Raw genomic sequence first — 19875 nt, 5'->3', positions numbered from 1 at the left:
ATTGCAGTCAACAAAGTACAGTGTAGCAATCGACACACATTGTCCTCACATCGTTTTGTTCCACCCATCCATCCATCCATCCATCCATCCATCCATTTTCTACCGTTTATCCGGGGTCGGGGTACGGGGACAGCAGCTTTAACAGGGAAGCCCAGACTTCCCTCTCCCCAGCCACTTCTTCTAGCTCTTCTCGGGGATCCTGGGGCATTCCCTGTCCAGCTGGGTGACATAGTCTCTCCAACATGGCCTGGGTTGTCCCCAGGGCCTCCTGCCAATTGGACATGCCCGGAACACCTCACCAGGCAGGCGTTCAGGAGACATCCTAATCAGATGCCCGAGCCACCTCATCTGGCTCCTCCTGATGTGGAGGAGAAGCGGCTCAACTCTGAGCCGCTCCCGGATGACCAAGCTTCTCACCTTATCTCGAAGGGAGAGCCCGGACACCCTGCGGAGAAAACACTTGTATCCGGAATCTTGTTCTTTCGGTCACGACCCATAGTAAAACCCCTTATGATGAATAAAATGAATGGATCTCAGTTTCCCTTTCCCGGACGTGGGTCACCAGGGCCCCCCTCTGGAGCCAGGCCTGGAGGTGAGGCTTGTTGGCGAGCGCCTGGTGGCTGGGCCTATACCCATGGGGCCCGGCCAGGATCAGCCCGAAGAGGCAACGTGGGTCCCCCTTCTCATGGGCTCATACACAATATGCACAAAAGTGAATGCACCCACTTTTCAACTAGTCAGCGTTTTCAACTGGACATCTTAGACTCCCGGAAATGCCTCACCATGCCAAGGATGGGGAAGGCCCTTTCTGTTCCAGTGCACGAACCAAGGTTTGATAAATTTAAACTGTTCAGGGTTGTGGGAAGCTAGAGCTGATCCCAGCTGACCTTGGATGAAAGGTGACGTACATCCTGGGCTAATGGTCAGTCAATCACAGGGCAGGGGGGCAGAGCAATATTTGATTCATCTACTGAATTTCCATTTTGTGAAGGTGTAATGATGAGGTGTCCACAAACCTTTTCATCATTCAACCTATCAGCACCGACTACATTGAAAGGAGCACAAACACCAGGTGGGAGGGAATACACCTTAGTTTCCAAGTTGTTCATTAATCAGGGAAGTAGCTGCAGCGCACGCCTCCTTCAACCTTTGCACAATAGGTCTCAGTTTTACAAATAGACACGTGGAGTGAATGTGAAACCTGAGAGCCAACGTACGGCACGTAAACTCTATAAAGTGCGTAGCGGAGTTACTGGTGATCAGGTATTGAAAGCCTCTGAATTTTGTCTGTTGCCTTGATTGCTCATTATTGTTTTATGGTGTTTAATGAGTTATTTATGATAGATATGCCATCAATTAATGCCAGTTTGGTTGATCTGATGTGTTTATTGTTACTTTGCCATTCAAAGTCCGCTCTCTACAATTCACTTCATGTAGAAAGTAGTCATATGTTTTGTGCTACTTTTAAATCGAATACATTGTTAACCAATGGCAAAAGGACAATGTTGACTTGACATGCTGACATTTGCCTTTTATTGTTAATACTCTGAACAAGACTGAATAATGCACTCCTTCTCACAAAATTAAAGGTAACCAAACCAGACAGGTACTGAAACTGAACTAACACAAGCATTGTTGTATTTGGTTATAATGCCGGGCATACAGGGTGGTGTTTTCAATGATCCTTCTGGGAGGTGAGACTTCGCGTCATTCAAATTGCTTCAATGAATCTGCTGGCGACTAAAATGTCAGTTGGTGAGGCGGTCTTTAAAACTCATTTTCAGCTCCATTTTAAATCCAACCACATATGTATTTTCAGTTTATTTTTAAGAAGTAAAATCATCACAACAGTAAACAAGAGGAGCTGTTGTTGAACTTGGCTGTGTGGTATTGTCCTTGAAAAACAATGGCGTTGTCCAAGTCCTTTTCAGATTTCAAACAGGATGAAAATCCAACTTGGCAATGGGATAAGAGGGGATCGGGGGAGTCTTGTTTGTTGTTCTGTGAGGTTTTAGGGTGAGGGTCAACTGGGGGCTGGATTAGCTGTGATTTATGAAGATGTATGACTGCAGCTGCAGAAGAGGGAAAGAACGAAAGAGTCCATTTTGAGTTCCAGTACATGACTCTTGAAGCATTTTTGTTAGTTATCAAATGCACTTGTAACTGCCATTATAATATTTGGAACAACAGAGCAGTACAGAGTCCAAAAGATTTCCAGCACCGTTAGCAGAATCTTAAAGGAATGTTTAATGCAGCGTGATTGCAGACAGAATATTTCAAACCCTCCAGCCATAATTAGTGGCACCAAAATGACTCCCAACCTACTTATAACAAGCTAACGCATGATATGCAAACTCACAAATGTAGGTTCTTTCACATACTTGTATAGTACATTGCCAAAAGCCACTTCTGACGACTTTTCTCTTAGGGTTCAGGTCCTATAGCTTCTAGTCTTGTAATTCTTAGTGTGGATCTATTTGTGCTCTGCTTTTGTGTGGACAGAACAGGAAGAGATAAATGTGCCCCTGTTGATTTGTCTCCAAGCTTACCAAAGAAAATGGCTGGGGAAGACATAAAGGAAAAGGCTCTCAAATGTGAGGCCGGGTCACTGTTGTCGCCTAGAGATTGAGAGTGATACATAGTGCTTGAAAAAAAAGGAGATCAAATCATAGGCTTTTTCACAGGGTGGCAAGAGGTGGCTACTGCCAGCTTCACCAATACCTTTTCACCCCAGGTGCCAAAAATTGATAACTGGTATAAATGTTTCGCATATTGTAGCATTTACTCCCACTCCAAGCCACCTTTTTTCAAGACGCAATGGTTGCATCCTATCGTGCTACCAATTAAGTAAAAAAAAAAAAGTACATCTTTTTTTTTAAAACAAGTTAAATAACTTTACCATTCCAGGCAGACCACAGACAGTTGGTCAGCTTTAATGTGTTTGTGGCTGCTCGAGTCTGTTTAATGTGTTCAAGTGGTCTGCCAAGTGTTCAAACTTATGTGAAATGTAGTTCGGATATTAGATATTGAGGATTTATTGAGGTCATTGCGGCGCCACAGTAGCGCTATCAAGCTTTGCGCCAGGCTACACTCAATGATACTTTGAAAACAATACACTGTGACATCTTCCAAGGATCACGGAAGACAGTAAACTCGTGTTTGTTTACATGCGCTTTTTCTCTGTCTCTCCTTAACAGAGTCTTGCCTTCACAAACTCGTAAATAGAAGTGCTCACAGAAAAATAACATATTCGTCACAAACCCGTCCATCCCACGGCAACACATATCAATAAGATTGTATTATGATACAGTGCTAAACAAAAGATTGTTATAATCTTGAGCAAAATGTTTTGGATAAATAAAGGTGACATAAAAACAAAATTTAAAAAAAAAAGCGTTTATGGGAATACAAATATGTGGCAAAACACCAAAAGGTCATCATCGTGAAAGGTGCTGAATCAAGACTTATTGAGGAATGAGAGCAGGATACTGTCACAAGTCATAGCAGTGACAGTGTTGTTGTAAAGTAATATTGCCATTCATAGACAAATACAACTTGATAAACTCACCAGGACTCTCATTAGGCGCAGCAAAACATTCCAGCCATTGCTGTAGAACTTCTCTTCATCATACTGCGAACAGTTTTGATTTTATTGGCATCCTGGTTTAGCTACATTTCAGAAATGTAATTGTGGTTCCAGAGCACTCCAAAATATGACCATAGGAAATATTTAGAATTAACTACTATTTTTTTCACATGCTTTGAACCCTGTGATGAAAAAAAATGATGCGGTTAATTTAGGGATTTTTGCGGGCTAACAAGCTTCATGCCACCAATACAGTTAGGGCCAATCCCAATTGTACCCCTTAGCCCTCACCATTTAGCCCTTGGTTATGTGCATTCATGAAAATGACAGGTTGTCCCAATTCTCAGAGGGCTTGCTTTTATATGAGGAAGTAGCGAGGTAGAGACAGCCTGTGAACTAGCATGATGTGGCATGATTTTAGAACAAACCCTCTCATGTGACATCACAAAAATGAAGAAGGAAAAAAAGTCCCAGATCACGATTTTCAATCATATAATCACCAAGCCCTATTTATATTGCCCTTCGTAAGCTAATCAAAGGGGTGAAGAGATGGCTGATGATCAGTTTGGTTGTCTCTGTCAGACCATGTACCAAATGGTCCGCGGATTGGTGGTTGGGGGACCACGACTTTAAACAATTCAAACAAACAAAACAAAATCAATATGATATATATTTTGACGTACTAGCATTTGTCTGATCTTTTTGTCTGATCTTTTCGATCTGATGGGCGTTAATTATGCATCAACTCCAAAGCAAAAGAACTGTGAGGGAGATGTGCTAACCACTTGTGCACCACACTGCAGAGAGACAGACAGACAGACAATTTAATCTTGTGAGGGAAATTTATTTTGCTTGCTTCATTAAGTTTATCAAAAGTTTCCACATGACCATTGTTTACGACGAGTGAAAGGTTCAAATGATAAGTTAGCCTGAATTCCCGTCTCATACACACATGTACGCATGCATATATACGTGTGTGCACATACAAACGTTTGTAAGTTTAATACGATGATACGCGATGTCAACGGCGAATTCTTTTTTTCCAGGTGACAAATTTAGTAGGTGATAGTGTTAGTGTGGTGTTTAAATAGTAAAGCTGTGAGAGATTCGTTGACAGAAATTAGCTAAGTATTGACTTATGAGCAGGCATAGGGATAGCCTGCTAGCTCCTCCATCGTAACATGGTAACCAGCAGGCCGGATGAGTTAGCCTGTCCAAGACATTTTCACGACTACCACTTTAATATTACTTTTGTCATGGAATTAAAACGTCATTGAGTAATATTTTCCATCAACCATTTTGGCACATGTGCGCCAAAATGTACAGTAATCTCTGCAACTTCATCAAAAGTATTTTGGAGCAAACAGTTATTATGATGTCTGCCAAAGTCATGTGATTAGCCTCCATGGCAGGGGTGTCAAACTCATTTCACATTGTGGGCCACATACGGCCTCGGTAGATGTCAAGTGGGGCGGACCATTAAAATTATACCATACTCTGCTATAAATAACCAAAATAATATGTCTTTCGTTTTCCCCGGGCCTGTGTGGAGTTTGCATGTTCTCCCCGTGCTTGCGTGGGTTTTCTCCGGGTACTCCAGTTTCCTCCCACATTCCAAAAACACGCTTGGCAGGCTGACTGAACACTCAAAATTGTCCCTCGGTGTGAGTGTGAGCGCAGAGGGTTGTTCGTCTCTGTGTGCCCTGCGATTGGCTGGCAACTGGTTCAGGGTGTCCCCTGCCTACTGCCCGAAGACAGCTGGGATAGGCTCCAACACCCCCCGCAACCCTTGTGAGAAGAAGCGGATTGGAAAATGAATGAATGAGTACTGTGAGGATAAGCGGATTGGAAAATGAATGAATGAATACTGTATGTCTTTCCTTTGGTTTGGTCTAAAGAAGCACAAGAACATTAGGAAAATGTTGAAATTTAATGAACATATCTTTTACAAAACATTTCATGAAGCACCTTAGATTTCCTTCGACAAATGTGCAATTTACTTTTATCATTCACATATATGCATTGCAACTGATCCCACTGATTGTACAAAGGCACAAAACTCTAACAAGTAATTGGTATTGAAAAATAAACAGTAGTAATGCATTTTAAGATTAAACGAGATTTATAAAGAAAGGAATTTTTAAACCATTTACACATGTGCATATAAATCTAAATTTAATCCCTGCCTACACCTTACAAACTAAAGAGAACACTATTAAATGTGTAAAGAATAAAGTATTCACATGTCCTTGATTCGCGTCTGCTGTGTTGGGCCACTATTAAATGTGTAAAGAATAAAGTATTCACATGGCCTTGATTCGCATCTGCTGTGTTGGGCCTGTCTCAGTGGCACATTGAGACTGCTGTTGTCTTCTTCTCTGATCAAAACAATGTTGTCTTCTACTCTGATCAAAACAGTGTTTTGCGGATACTCCATGAATTGCACCCAAACAATGTTGTCTTATACTCTGATCAAAACAGTGTTAATTAATGAATTGCACCCTATTCACAATATTCATTCCGTGTCTTTTATGCATTTTTTCACTTTTAAATGATCCTGCGGGTCTGATTGAACCTCCTTGGGGGCCGGTTCCGGCCCGCGGGCCATATGTTTGACACACCTTTGCTATTCACAACAGAGCAATTAACTGATTTGCCACAGTTAAAAATGAATGCAGCTGACAATTGGACCTGTTTATTTGATTTTGATTACATCATTAACTGCTAGAATGTAAATGTTTGATGTAACTTTTTCGTTACAATAAATGAGAACGATGGGCTTGGCTTACAACGTGAGCAAACAGTACATGCAGTTTTACACTGTAACAATGCGTACCAATTTTCTTTTTGGTGGGGGTCATTAATGTTACAAATATATTTCCTTTGTCTGTGTTTTGTCTTAAAAAAACGAAAATAACATTACAGACGGAACTGTACAAGAAATCCCCATCTATCAAATAACTATGCGGACAATACTTTACTTTTTGGACATGGATACAAGCAACTTGGAAGACCATATACTACATGAATACAGAGAAAATAACAGTGATTTGGGTACAGGACATCTTTCTGTGTAACTACTCATGTAACAAAGTGGACACCTGGGATATATGGACACCTGCGGCTTCTGAATTTTCTTTCTTTTTTAAAAAATATTGGGTGCACCTCATATTCAGGTACGCTCAATAGTCTTGAAATTATGTTACTTCCTTGACAGTGACTAAACCTAACACTCTAATCTCTGTATTCTTTTTGAGTAGCCTTAGGTGTACATAATTGTTTAGCTCTTGGTAGTGTATTTGATGGTGTTTAGACACTATCAAGATACCTGTAACATTAAAAACACAATTCTTACCATTCTGATCTACCGTGTTGCAGGAATCCCCCCCAAAATGAATCTGTTCACACCAACACAATGTGTATTTAGTGTCAGCAAGACCTTAGGAGGAGGGTTCCACAGTCTAAGAGACTTCCACTTTGCGACACACTTCTCCTGTTGTGGTTCTTTTCTTCGGGGAGCCCCTGACAGCTCAAAATCAATTAGGATTTCTGGATTCCAGAAATCCAAGCAATGTCTCCATTTCATGATGACACAATTACACGTGAGACATTTAGAATAATTGTTTGTTGTCTTTGCATGACAGAACAATAAAATATGTATTAACTGTCACAAATAATTCACTAGGATTATAAGAAAATGTATCTTTACAGAATGCCATTGTAAAATTATACAATGAAGAGGATAATAATGGTTTATGTCCATGTATTGTATGTGTATGTATCTTTTCTCTCTCAATCTTACTGACATGAGGACTATCCACTCAGGTGTGGGGCATTTTCTATGACGACCCTGAAGAGTTTTCTGACATTCAACCTTGCCCTCTAGTGGCATTCTGTGGATACAACACAATTGCCGGTCAAGAGAGAAGGACCTCATGAGATGCAGCATTCCAGGGAAGAGAGTATGACCTGTTAAAATCTGCAATTACAGCAACAGATCCATAATTGCTATTGTAAACTGGACTAGATTAAGGAACTGGCAAATGGAACATGAAGATACATGGGATAAACCTATATAACCCCTGATTAAAAGCTGCAAGTCTTGCTCAAGAAACTGCAAATTGAGTCACACAGGAAAGGACACTTCCCAAGAGAACCAAGAAAAACAAAAGACAGATGGAAGCATTGGCAAATATAAGCACACTACCCACAGCTACACTAGTTCCAAATGGTAAGGGAAATCTGCTAAATTTATAAAGCAATTTTGATTTAGGCTCATTCTAGAACCAAACTGTATACTTCTCTCTACTGTCATTGATGGCAAAGATGTGATTCTGCTTTCTCAGACACAAGAAATACCAGCTCTCACAGGTGGGAGTTCCTGGTAGCTGTCCTGGCCACCGCCATCTCCATGTCCATTCTAATGGCTCTCGTGGCTAAGTGTCAAGCGGTTCGGCGCTACCTGGCAAGGTATCGGCACACTCGGTTGAGGGAGACAGAGACACTCAGCCAGTGTGAGCAGTCAGGTTGGTCCTCGACCCACTTAACTTCATGATTCAATTTTGTTGGTGTTTTGGTAGTCAAGAAATGAATCTGCACTGAGAGTAAACAAACAAAAGGCAGTTTGTCTTTTCTTGAGACTACTGAACGACAGTAATTACTTATAATATAACCATCCATTCATTTTCTAATGGATGGATAATATAATCCAAATTTGATTAATTGATTGATTGAGTGATTTTTTTTTTTGGGCGGGGGGTTGTTTTTGTGCTGGCCAGCACAATCTTTTCTAGATTTTTTTTTTCTGAGAAATCAAACAACCATGTGATAATTTATAACAAACAAACAAACAAAAAAAAAGAAAAATCACCATGTCACCACTTGCAACATCATATAATATGTATATTGTACAATAGAATATGCTGTGGTTAGCTGGAGCAGTTTAGGTTGTACTCTACCTCCCAGACAAAGTCACACAGTCAGCTGAGATAGACTCCAGCTCACCTGTGACCCTAGTGAGGATAAATTAGAAATGGATAGATAGAAAAAAAGACAATGAAGTAAATGTTGCAGTGGTACAAATGCCTGATTTTGGTCTAGGCAGTGTGGGTTCAGTCCCCACTTTGGCTTAAAAAAAGCCTTTTAGAAAAGAGTTATCTTCAATCTTCAATCATAAAATACGTACTGTGTACTCCAACACATACCAGTCCGTTTTCTTTGTCTATCATAACTAAAAACATGTTCATGATGGTGTCTAGGTCTGGAGGTAGGCTTTGACATGCATGGAGAATGTGAAATGAACCGTCATCATCCTGTGAGTGCTGAAGATGACGATGGCTTCATTGAGGACAACTACATCCCAACAAGTGAAAGAGTGAGAGCTGAAAGAGCAGCAGAGAACATGGATGATATGGAGGACACAGAGGAAGAACTGGATGAAAGTGAATTTACCATTACTTAGAAATCGAGCGATGTTTGACCTCATTTGCTGCACAAACACCTGCGCCCCCAAGTGAACCCCCATGTCCAATCCCACTTTTTCACTTTTTATTTTTTGCATACTTTAATGACCAACTGGGTAGTTAATAACTGAAGCATTCAGAAATTATCAAGCGGTTTATTGCGCTTTCATTTTCGGGACAGAATGATACAATACAATACAATACATGCTGATTTACATAGATAATAACTATCATTCAGGTGTGCAGACCTATGAAATCATTTTCGGGATTTTAAATACAAACCCAGAGGAACATGCCCCATTTATTCAACATTTTCAGAGAAGGAAGACTTTTAATAACTTAACCCTTTCAGCGTGTCACAGTTGCTTCATTGATTTTGCATCACCGGCCATTTTCAAGGGTACCTCTTTTGCTTGACTAAAAATGCAGTAAATATTAAAAGTGTCTAATGTATTAATGTACAGTATATGTTAAAAAAAAGCCTATCAGGATGAGAAAATATACAAAGCCGTGCTCAAGCAAGCGATCTTTCTCCTTTTAAGCTTCCAGACAGCCTGTGTTTCCCAATGGAAAATTATTGCAACAGCATTTAATTTATTTAGTTACAATTGTGACTTCATGGTAAAATTATTTCATTGTCTCTTTTCCTTTTCAAAACCAACATGTAACACATCATTAAAATAACTTTTGAAAAAAACAAACAAAAGCTTGTGAGTGTTACATACATTTTAGGATTCTGACATGACCATTCACCTTGGCTTTGAGACAAATAAGGACAAACAATAGTTACTCTGTCGGTCTTCTCATAAAAAGCCCAAGAGGTGTTCTGGCTCTTCTGTGACCATCCCGCTGATGGCGAGTGAGAGGCCAAGGTCTTGTGTTGCTGGCACCCAAGCCACGGGAAACACACTGAATTTCAAATTTACAACGAGGAGTTAGGAAGTGTGCATTTAAAATAAAAATACAAGAAAATTGACTAAGTCATGAAAATGTATTAGTTAAGGTCACATAGTTTTATTTTTAACCAGTCAAGATAGTTTGTTGATTTACTGTTAAATGAGCAGCAGAGATGACACATTCACTACATTATTAGAAAAATGATATTCCTATTTTATTGTACGGTAATTTTGCAATGTGTTGAAAGTGCCCAATGGCTTAAATTCTGAAGAAACTTCCACAAATTCAATATATTGGTGATCTGGACTGTATGCTGTTGATGCGTTTTTATTATTGTCATATTTCATGAGAAATGTAAATATCTTTCAACATTGCATATTTTCATCAAATTGAAAATCAGCTGTTGCTGTTAAACCTTGATTTGTAAAATGGGGCAATGCACTTCTTGATATGCAGTATTTCACCAAAGTCACCATGCAGTGCATGAAAATTCAACCAATTATATGAGATCTTGTTATTACTTCTAAAAAGAGAGACAGCGCCAACATGGAGGAACGTCAACATTTATGGTGATAGCAACAGATTTGGAGAGGCAAAACATTCCCTACGCGTGGCCGTATTCAAGAGAATTGTTTGATGTTGTTGGCTTCAAAAAAAAATTCCTGATCATTGCGCTTGTGTTATCTATTTGCATTTAAATATACATGAGTGAAAATTGAAGTACAGTAAGGTGTATTTTTTCAGACGTTATCGTTAGCTAATTATTTTGTTGTTGTTGTTGCTCGTTTGACAGCGTTTGCAAAGTGGGGGCAAGTTGTTTTACACCATGCACAAACACAAAAAAAAAAACCCCAAAAAACATTTAGGTATTTTCTCCTCAGGTGACAAATCAGTCGGGATTTATACCGGCTTCTTTTCATCTTTCTTTTTTTCTTTCTTTCTTTGCTTACTTGCTTTCTTTGCCTGCTGACTAGTTCATATTGATCAATCATTGAGGTAACATTTAAGAGTGAACTTACATACCAGATTTACATCAGCGGTTCTCTCTGTGTTGCCAAATTAGGTCACGACTGATTACTTTCAGAACGAGAAGTCTGTGTTTGCAGCACGGCTCTTTTGTATTTGCATACCGGAAATGCTGTACTACTTTTCTTATAACAACAGTGAGCTTGACACCCGGGCCAGGAAGCGCCGCAAGTTAAAGCGAAAGGAATCGCGACCAAGAGAAGCAGAGGCTGAAAGAGAGGAGGAAGAAAGATGATGGGAGCTAAAATTGTAGCTCACAAGTGACCCACTTTTGACTGTACGTACGCTTATAATAAGACCGGTTCTAGCATCCAAGGATTTTACACCCCGACGAAGATGTCGGCGTCGGCGTTATTTATCCTTGACCTGAAGGGAAAGGTAAGTTTTGAAGAAGATGTAAACAGCTGCTTCAACAATGTCAATAACAAAAACAAATTGTTAAATTCTGCATATTTCATGAATTGCAAAATTATGTCAACTTTCTGTTTCTATTTAAAACTGACGTGTCAATAAGAAAGAACCTGTCGAACTGGTTTTACAAAACAGACAAGTTGTTCTTGTGCAGCCATATACACTTTGTATTATATACCCTATAGCCTATATCCTGTCCCTTTCCAAATTATGCAAAAACAAATGTTGCTTGATCATTCGCAATGGCCAATTTTTATTAACACACATAACAATCGCTTCTTAAATGCCGAATTTCAAATTGATTTGTCTCGAGACCAATCTTATTTGACATTGCTTGTTGAGTGTGACCACCTGAAAAAAAATTAAAACTACACAAGACTTCGTGAGGGAAACCAGCACAATCGAATTGTGCAAAAGGGTTGTGTAAAAAGTTCTGCCTTTATGATGATAACAATGCCTCATTCTTATTGTTGGCTGTACTCTCAAGATTGATCAGGGATTATTTGAAACAACATTTTAATTGACATTCACCTTGGCTTTGAGACTTAAGATTTGTTTTAACCCCAAAACTACTTGAGCGATTTGAATCTATGTAATGGCGGCATGTGTGCCCAGTGGTAGGCATCTTACTAAAAATTGCCAGTCCATGATCTGTCAGCGGTCTGGGCCACCGTCCCTCATTGTCAGTCCGTCATTTTTTTAAGCCACACCAAACTGTAATCATCAATTGATCAGTCCTAATGTTATTTTAACTGTGCTTCCATCATCGCTTCCGTCTGTAAATTTCACCAGTCCATCTAGTCTGCCAGTAACTCCCATCAGTCCAGCCCCAACCCCCAAAAAATATCATGGTCCAATAGATGGAAAAAAACAGTGTGACAGTGTGATAAAATGGAAAATGGAGTGCACTATATCAGTGTTGCAACTAGGAATGTAACAATATCCAAACCCCATAATACTATCACAATATTGTGGGAAAGCTGCCAATAATCTAGAAAAAAAACCTCATGATATTGTTAAAAAAAAGCACAATAATGTGTTCTTGTACATTACAGCAGTGACAAAGAAATTCCTTCTTTCATAACACATTCATAGTTTTATATGCATAAATACACAGACATTAAATAATAGACTCAAACAAAGATTGAAAACTTGTGTCATTTGTGTCATAGCAGAGTGATGTCAGCTGTTTCCGCCTGTGAAGCCAATCACAGCTGGTCATCACTGTCCCCACAGAGATCCTATTGAAAACAGCACTCACTCTCACACTGTGTGAGTCACACATAGTGTATATTGTCAGTACAGTCCTCTCTAAGCCCGGCAAACAAACACACACAATACAGGCAATGGGTGTTTCTGTAAGTTGTCAAAAAAAAACCCCAAAAAAAACAGGCGGCCATCAGTGAAAGACTGAGAAGTCCGTTGAAACATTACCCGCTTCGTGCTGATTATACTGAAAATCCACTTCTGTCAGTGATTAGTGCATCTTTCTCTGAAGTTTCCCGTCATTGTATTGGTCAATCGTCAGCAAAAAGGTTGTCCGTCAGTGTTGGACTGACCGACCTTCCGTCACATCCGCCTCACAGTCCAGCAGTGTAGGGCTCGATTCGACGCCCCGGTCTTCCTGCATGCTCTGCCTGTGCCTGTTGAAGGCGGAATTTCCACACTATTTGACCAATAATCAAATACCTTGGTGGATTTCTGGGGTGCTCGTTGATGGTTCTCAGGAATGACCACATGCACACGTTTATCGAGTCAGTAACATAGAAAAGTGTTTAATCCCTAAAAAATAGTCTAATACAGCATACATCAAGCCAGTTATTCTAGACAGAGCTCTGGGTCATCAACTTCTCCTAACCGCATGGGTAGCGAGGTAGAGTGACAAAGACGCCTTTCCCTTGACCCACCTTTAATACAATTCTCCAAAAAGGGAATGCCTGTCTTTGAAGGCACACACACACACACACACACACACACACACACACTTGGTCCATTCCCAAATCCGACATTTCCACCCATGTGCCCCTCAGTTGGGCGATTTGTGATGACGCATGTTGCCACCTGAGGCTCCGTGACTTAGATTGCTGAATGTCCTTATCTCCCCTACATATGAAGGCTTGATTCGCACACACATACATATGTACCAACGCATGCCAGGATGACCAACCGCCATAACGGACCCGAACATGGATGAAACAGATAAATAAATTAGATACAAGACTGAGTTTGTAAAAAGGAAATACTTGCCCACTTTATTGGGAGACCTGACAGAAAGAATCAGGTATGCACTTTTGTACTGTGTTAAGCGCAGAAACATCACTATGGTAGCTCGCCTGTTTTAAAATGCTTCTCCTGGCACTCCTGATTCCCTTTATTTGACAATGGCAGTGGTGAATTGCAGATCAAACAAACTTTGAATGAGAATAAACACAAATATTGATATGTCTCAACGGCTTTGGCTGCAATTGCAGACTGCTGACCACTAACAACTTCTGCTGATGCAGGTCCTCTAATTACTCAAGGATTCGTTTAAGCCCCATGTTGTGATGGTCGCAGCAGAATTAATTCTGACATCTTCAAAACCATTTTTTTCCTTGTCATTTTGACAAGAAATTGAAAATCAGCTGTTGCTGTTAAACCTTGATTTGTAAAATGGGGCAATGCACTTCTTGATATGCAGTATTTCACCAAAGTCACCATGCAGTGCATGAAAATTCAACCAATTATATGAGATCTTGTTATTACTTCTAAAAAGAGAGACAGCGCCAACATGGAGGAACGTCAACATTTATGGTGATAGCAACAGATTTGGAGAGGCAAAACATTCCCTACGCGTGGCCGTATTCAAGAGAATTGTTTGATGTTGTTGGCTTCAAAAAAAAATTCCTGATCATTGCGCTTGTGTTATCTATTTGCATTTAAATATACATGAGTGAAAATTGAAGTACAGTAAGGTGTATTTTTTCAGACGTTATCGTTAGCTAATTATTTTGTTGTTGTTGTTGCTCGTTTGACAGCGTTTGCAAAGTGGGGGCAAGTTGTTTTACACCATGCACAAACACAAAAAAAAAAACCCCAAAAAACATTTAGGTATTTTCTCCTCAGGTGACAAATCAGTCGGGATTTATACCGGCTTCTTTTCATCTTTCTTTTTTTCTTTCTTTCTTTGCTTACTTGCTTTCTTTGCCTGCTGACTAGTTCATATTGATCAATCATTGAGGTAACATTTAAGAGTGAACTTACATACCAGATTTACATCAGCGGTTCTCTCTGTGTTGCCAAATTAGGTCACGACTGATTACTTTCAGAACGAGAAGTCTGTGTTTGCAGCACGGCTCTTTTGTATTTGCATACCGGAAATGCTGTACTACTTTTCTTATAACAACAGTGAGCTTGACACCCGGGCCAGGAAGCGCCGCAAGTTAAAGCGAAAGGAAACGCGACCAAGAGAAGCAGAGGCTGAAAGAGAGGAGGAAGAAAGATGATGGGAGCTAAAATTGTAGCTCACAAGTGACCCACTTTTGACTGTACGTACGCTTATAATAAGACCGGTTCTAGCATCCAAGGATTTTACACCCCGACGAAGATGTCGGCGTCGGCGTTATTTATCCTTGACCTGAAGGGAAAGGTAAGTTTTGAAGAAGATGTAAACAGCTGCTTCAACAATGTCAATAACAAAAACAAATTGTTAAATTCTGCATATTTCATGAATTGCAAAATTATGTCAACTTTCTGTTTCTATTTAAAACTGACGTGTCAATAAGAAAGAACCTGTCGAACTGGTTTTACAAAACAGACAAGTTGTTCTTGTGCAGCCATATACACTTTGAATTATATACCCTATAGCCTATATCCTGTCCCTTTCCAAATTATGCAAAAACAAATGTTGCTTGATCATTCGCAATGGCCAATTTTTATTAACACACATAACAATCGCTTCTTAAATGCCGAATTTCAAATTGATTTGTCTCGAGACCAATCTTATTTGACATTGCTTGTTGAGTGTGACCACCTGAAAAAAAATTAAAACTACACAAGACTTCGTGAGGGAAACCAGCACAATCGAATTGTGCAAAAGGGTTGTGTAAAAAGTTCTGCCTTTATGATGATAACAATGCCTCATTCTTATTGTTGGCTGTACTCTCAAGATTGATCAGGGATTATTTGAAACAACATTTTAATTGACATTCACCTTGGCTTTGAGACTTAAGATTTGTTTTAACCCCAAAACTACTTGAGCGATTTGAATCTATGTAATGGCGGCATGTGTGCCCAGTGGTAGGCATCTTACTAAAAATTGCCAGTCCATGATCTGTCAGCGGTCTGGGCCACCGTCCCTCATTGTCAGTCCGTCATTTTTTTAAGCCACACCAAACTGTCATCATCAATTGATCAGTCCTAATGTTATTTTAACTGTGCTTCCATCATCGCTTCCGTCTGTAAATTTCACCAGTCCATCTAGTCTGCCAGTAACTCCCATCAGTCCAGCCCCAACCCCCAAAAAATATCATGGTCCAATAGATGGAAAAAAACAGTGTGACAGTGTGATAAAATGGAAAATGGAGTGCACTATATCAGTGTTGCAACTAGGAATGTAACAATATCCAAACCCCATAATACTATCACAATATTGTGGGAAAGCTGCCAATAATCTAGAAAAAAAACCTCATGATATTGTTAAAAAAAAGCACAATAATGTGTTCTTGTACATTACAGCAGTGACAAAGAAATTCCTTCTTTCATAACACATTCATAGTTTTATATGCATAAATACACAGACATTAAATAATAGACTCAAACAAAGATTGAAAACTTGTGTCATTTGTGTCATAGCAGAGTGATGTCAGCTGTTTCCGCCTGTGAAGCCAATCACAGCTGGTCATCACTGTCCCCACAGAGATCCTATTGAAAACAGCACTCACTCTCACACTGTGTGAGTCACACATAGTGTATATTGTCAGTACAGTCCTCTCTAAGCCCGGCAAACAAACACACACAATACAGGCAATGGGTGTTTCTGTAAGTTGTCAAAAAAAAACCCCAAAAAAAACAGGCGGCCATCAGTGAAAGACTGAGAAGTCCGTTGAAACATTACCCGCTTCGTGCTGATTATACTGAAAATCCACTTCTGTCAGTGATTAGTGCATCTTTCTCTGAAGTTTCCCGTCATTGTATTGGTCAATCGTCAGCAAAAAGGTTGTCCGTCAGTGTTGGACTGACCGACCTTCCGTCACATCCGCCTCACAGTCCAGCAGTGTAGGGCTCGATTCGACGCCCCGGTCTTCCTGCATGCTCTGCCTGTGCCTGTTGAAGGCGGAATTTCCACACTATTTGACCAATAATCAAATACCTTGGTGGATTTCTGGGGTGCTCGTTGATGGTTCTCAGGAATGACCACATGCACACGTTTATCGAGTCAGTAACATAGAAAAGTGTTTAATCCCTAAAAAATAGTCTAATACAGCATACATCAAGCCAGTTATTCTAGACAGAGCTCTGGGTCATTGCGTGTCTGTGAGCGCACACACACACACACACACACACACACACACACACACACACACACACACACACACACTTGGTCCATTCCCAAATCCGACATTTCCACCCATGTGCCCCTCAGTTGGGCGATTTGTGATGACGCATGTTGCCACCTGAGGCTCCGTGACTTAGATTGCTGAATGTCCTTATCTCCCCTACATATGAAGGCTTGATTCGCACACACATACATATGTACCAACGCATGCCAGGATGACCAACCGCCATAACGGACCCGAACATGGATGAAACAGATAAATAAATTAGATACAAGACTGAGTTTGTAAAAAGGAAATACTTGCCCACTTTAGAGAGACCTGACAGAAAGAATCAGGTATGCACTTTTGTACTGTGTTAAGCGCAGAAACATCACTATGGTAGCTCGCCTGTTTTAAAATGCTTCTCCTGGCACTCCTGATTCCCTTTATTTGACAATGGCAGTGGTGAATTGCAGATCAAACAAACTTTGAATGAGAATAAACACAAATATTGATATGTCTCAACGGCTTTGGCTGCAATTGCAGACTGCTGACCACTAACAACTTCTGCTGATGCAGGTCCTCTAATTACTCAAGCATTCGTTTAAGCCCCATGTTGTGATGGTCGCAGCAGAATTAATTCTGACATCTTCAAAACCATTTTTTTCCTTGTCATTTTGACAAGCAAATATCACTCTACACTTAAAACATACTGTAGATTGATGTTTCACTTGCCGAATCTGTTGCACACCAATAGTTTGTGTTTTATTTTTGAACGCTTATAATTGGAGAGCTAAAATTAGCCCAAGTAATTAGTATATCAACTGTATTTACAATAAATATGAATATTAACTAATTAGTTTTCAAGTTCAAGTCAACTTTATGCTCTATGTGCAACATACAGCACAGATGAAATGTATTTCCTCTCAACCACAGGAGAGAGAGGAGCCACTGTGGGTGCCTGCGCCACCATCAACAGAACAGTTAACAGTTTTAATACCATGTTCATGCTTTAAAGCAAAACTTTATCTTTTTTTTACCGCACTTACAGTATCTCTGCGTCTATATGGTAACTACAGCATAGTTAAAAGCAATCCAATAGAAGCCAAATACTTTTGCACCTACATTTATCCTACATTTTTCTATATTGTTCGTTGTGGTTCAGGGTCACAGGAATGCCCGAGTTCATTCCAGATGACTTTGCACAAAAGGCAAGTTTCCACGATGGGGAACAATTGGCAGTAAAATGCAGGGTGCACACTCACTTGTTTTTGCTGTATATGCTGTTAAATATAAATGACAGAAGAACCACTTCATTGTGATGACACAACACTGGCTTGATTCATTTGAGAACAGCAAAAGGTACTGACATCGATCAGTATTCACTTCAATAAACTAGCAGTAAAAAAAAAAAAAAAACAAGCTTCATAGTCAGGATATTATAAACATCAAAGGTTTTTACTTTCAGTCTTTGCCTCGGGGCGACTCGGTAAAGTCAATATCATCCCCTTATAATCTCCCGACGCACATCTTTTCATGACCACATCTCTTTTTTTCTCTTCCTGCCCCTCACTGCCCGAGTGCCTGGGCTGTAGGCCTCATCGTTCTATCACCTGCTGTGAAAACTGAAATGTCAGGCTTTTGGAATCAGCACAGCCTCATTTGTTTCCACTGTCTTCTGATTGCATTTTTAATGAGTGACTCTGTTCAAACCACAGCTTGGGGTTGTCGTGTAGGGATTGTCTCTTTACCATGAGCAGTACTTCAGGACTTCTTAAGTCCCAACTTTCTCGTCGTGGAAATGTAAAAAAAATGGTTCACATTTGGAGTTTGGTCCAGGCCAAAGTGAGAAAATTAAACAAGGGTGCTCATATTTCATTTCGTGTAGCAATGCCATTATTATAACTGGACAAAAGGGTCTTTGTAAAGCCACAAATTGATTGGACCATGATTGAAAACTTACAAAGGTTATGGTTGGCGATTTACTTAAAAGTGACTGCAATTATTGTTTTACTATCTGAGATGTCACAATATGTTTCTAAAATGTATTTTGATGACTGTCTGCCAACAATGGTTGATTACCATATCTGCCCTGCTGTTCTGTTGGCTGGCGACCAGTCCAAGATTTCCACCCCCTCTTCCCAAAGTCATCTGGGATCGGCTCCAGATCACCTATGACCCTTGTAAGGATAAGTTGTACAGAAAATAGATGGATGAGTGAATGGATGTCTGCCAACAAACCATCGATTACCCGAGTTGCTTATCCTCACGAGGGTCACGGGTGTGCTCTAGCCTATCCCAGCTGACTTTGAGCAGTAGGCGGGGTACACCCTGAACTGGTTACCAGGCAAGGCAAGGCACACATTGACGAACAACCATTCACATTCACAATCACACCTTGGGAAGATTTAGAGTCTCCAAATTAATCTACCATGCATGTTTTTGGAATGTGGGAAACTGGAATACCTGGAGAAAAACCACGCAGGCATGGGGAGAGCATGCAAACTCAGAATCGAACCGCGGACCAATGCACTGTGAGGCGGACGTATTAATCAGTTAGTTGATCACTGTGCCGCCCTTCCAACAAACCCCGATGTAAAAACACAGATGGCGGATCTGGCACATGCTGTTGAATAAATGTGATGTACCTTTCGCGATTTTGTCATTTTAATGTTGGTCTCTCACTTTGGTCCCTTTAATTTACTAGACTCATTATTTATTGTGTTACTCAGAATTAGGATTCATTGATACATGCTAAATAGTACTTTGACAGTTGTGGGACTTTTATTTTTTGTGTACAATTGGGATAAATGTAGGTTGGGTGACAGTTGTAATTTTTCTTCTATTTAGGTACAATTATTTCCCCATTATGTTAACATACAGGTATATATATATATATATATATATATATAGAGAGAGAGAGAGAGAGAGAGAGAGAGAGAGACAGAGAGAGAGAGAGAGAGAGAGAGAGAGGAGA

The 19875-nt window shown here is 40.1% G+C and overlaps 2 protein-coding genes across 3 annotated transcripts in view; both read left to right on the top strand.

Moving 5' to 3' along the window:
• The first annotated feature begins 1138 nt into the window (after window positions 1-1138).
• Window positions 1139-9233, top strand: cunh1orf210 (chromosome unknown C1orf210 homolog). The gene is made up of 4 exons (XM_019894339.1): window positions 1139-1263; window positions 7412-7817; window positions 7933-8112; window positions 8845-9233. The coding sequence occupies exons 2-4, from the start codon at window positions 7763-7765 to the stop codon at window positions 9045-9047; spliced, it is 438 nt and encodes a 145-aa protein (XP_019749898.1). The 5' UTR covers window positions 1139-1263; window positions 7412-7762; the 3' UTR covers window positions 9048-9233.
• Window positions 9234-11162: 1929 nt separating this feature from the next.
• The window catches only part of ap1m3 (adaptor related protein complex 1 subunit mu 3), a 43230-nt gene continuing 34517 nt past the window's right edge, over window positions 11163-19875 (top strand). The window contains exon 1 of one of the 2 annotated variants that reach the window (XM_019894388.1): window positions 11163-11349. In XM_019894388.1, coding sequence (XP_019749947.1) covers window positions 11308-11349 — 42 coding nt within the window. In that variant the 5' untranslated portion in view covers window positions 11163-11307. Of the gene's footprint in view, window positions 11350-14774; window positions 15011-19875 lie in introns of those variants that run through there. The other variant, XM_019894387.1, reaches the window with a different exon arrangement.

The sequence above is a fragment of the Hippocampus comes genome, unplaced genomic scaffold, assembly GCF_001891065.2.
Source record: "Hippocampus comes isolate QL1 unplaced genomic scaffold, H_comes_QL1_v1.1 scaffold282, whole genome shotgun sequence".
In the NCBI taxonomy this organism is placed as follows: Eukaryota; Metazoa; Chordata; class Actinopteri; order Syngnathiformes; family Syngnathidae; genus Hippocampus; species Hippocampus comes.
Note: the sequence above shows the minus strand (reverse complement) of the source record. Positions and strands in the feature narration are given on the sequence as shown.

Bases quoted from the DNA above. Each gene is read 5' to 3' on its own strand.
- cunh1orf210 (XM_019894339.1), top strand. From the start codon at position 7,763: ATGGAAGCATTGGCAAATATAAGCACACTACCCACAGCTACACTAGTT. The intron at 7,818-7,932 runs GTAAGGGAAATC...CTGCTTTCTCAG, and splicing joins AGCTACACTAGTTCCAAATG to ACACAAGAAATACCAGCTCT. The intron at 8,113-8,844 runs GTTGGTCCTCGA...GATGGTGTCTAG, and splicing joins CAGCCAGTGTGAGCAGTCAG to GTCTGGAGGTAGGCTTTGAC.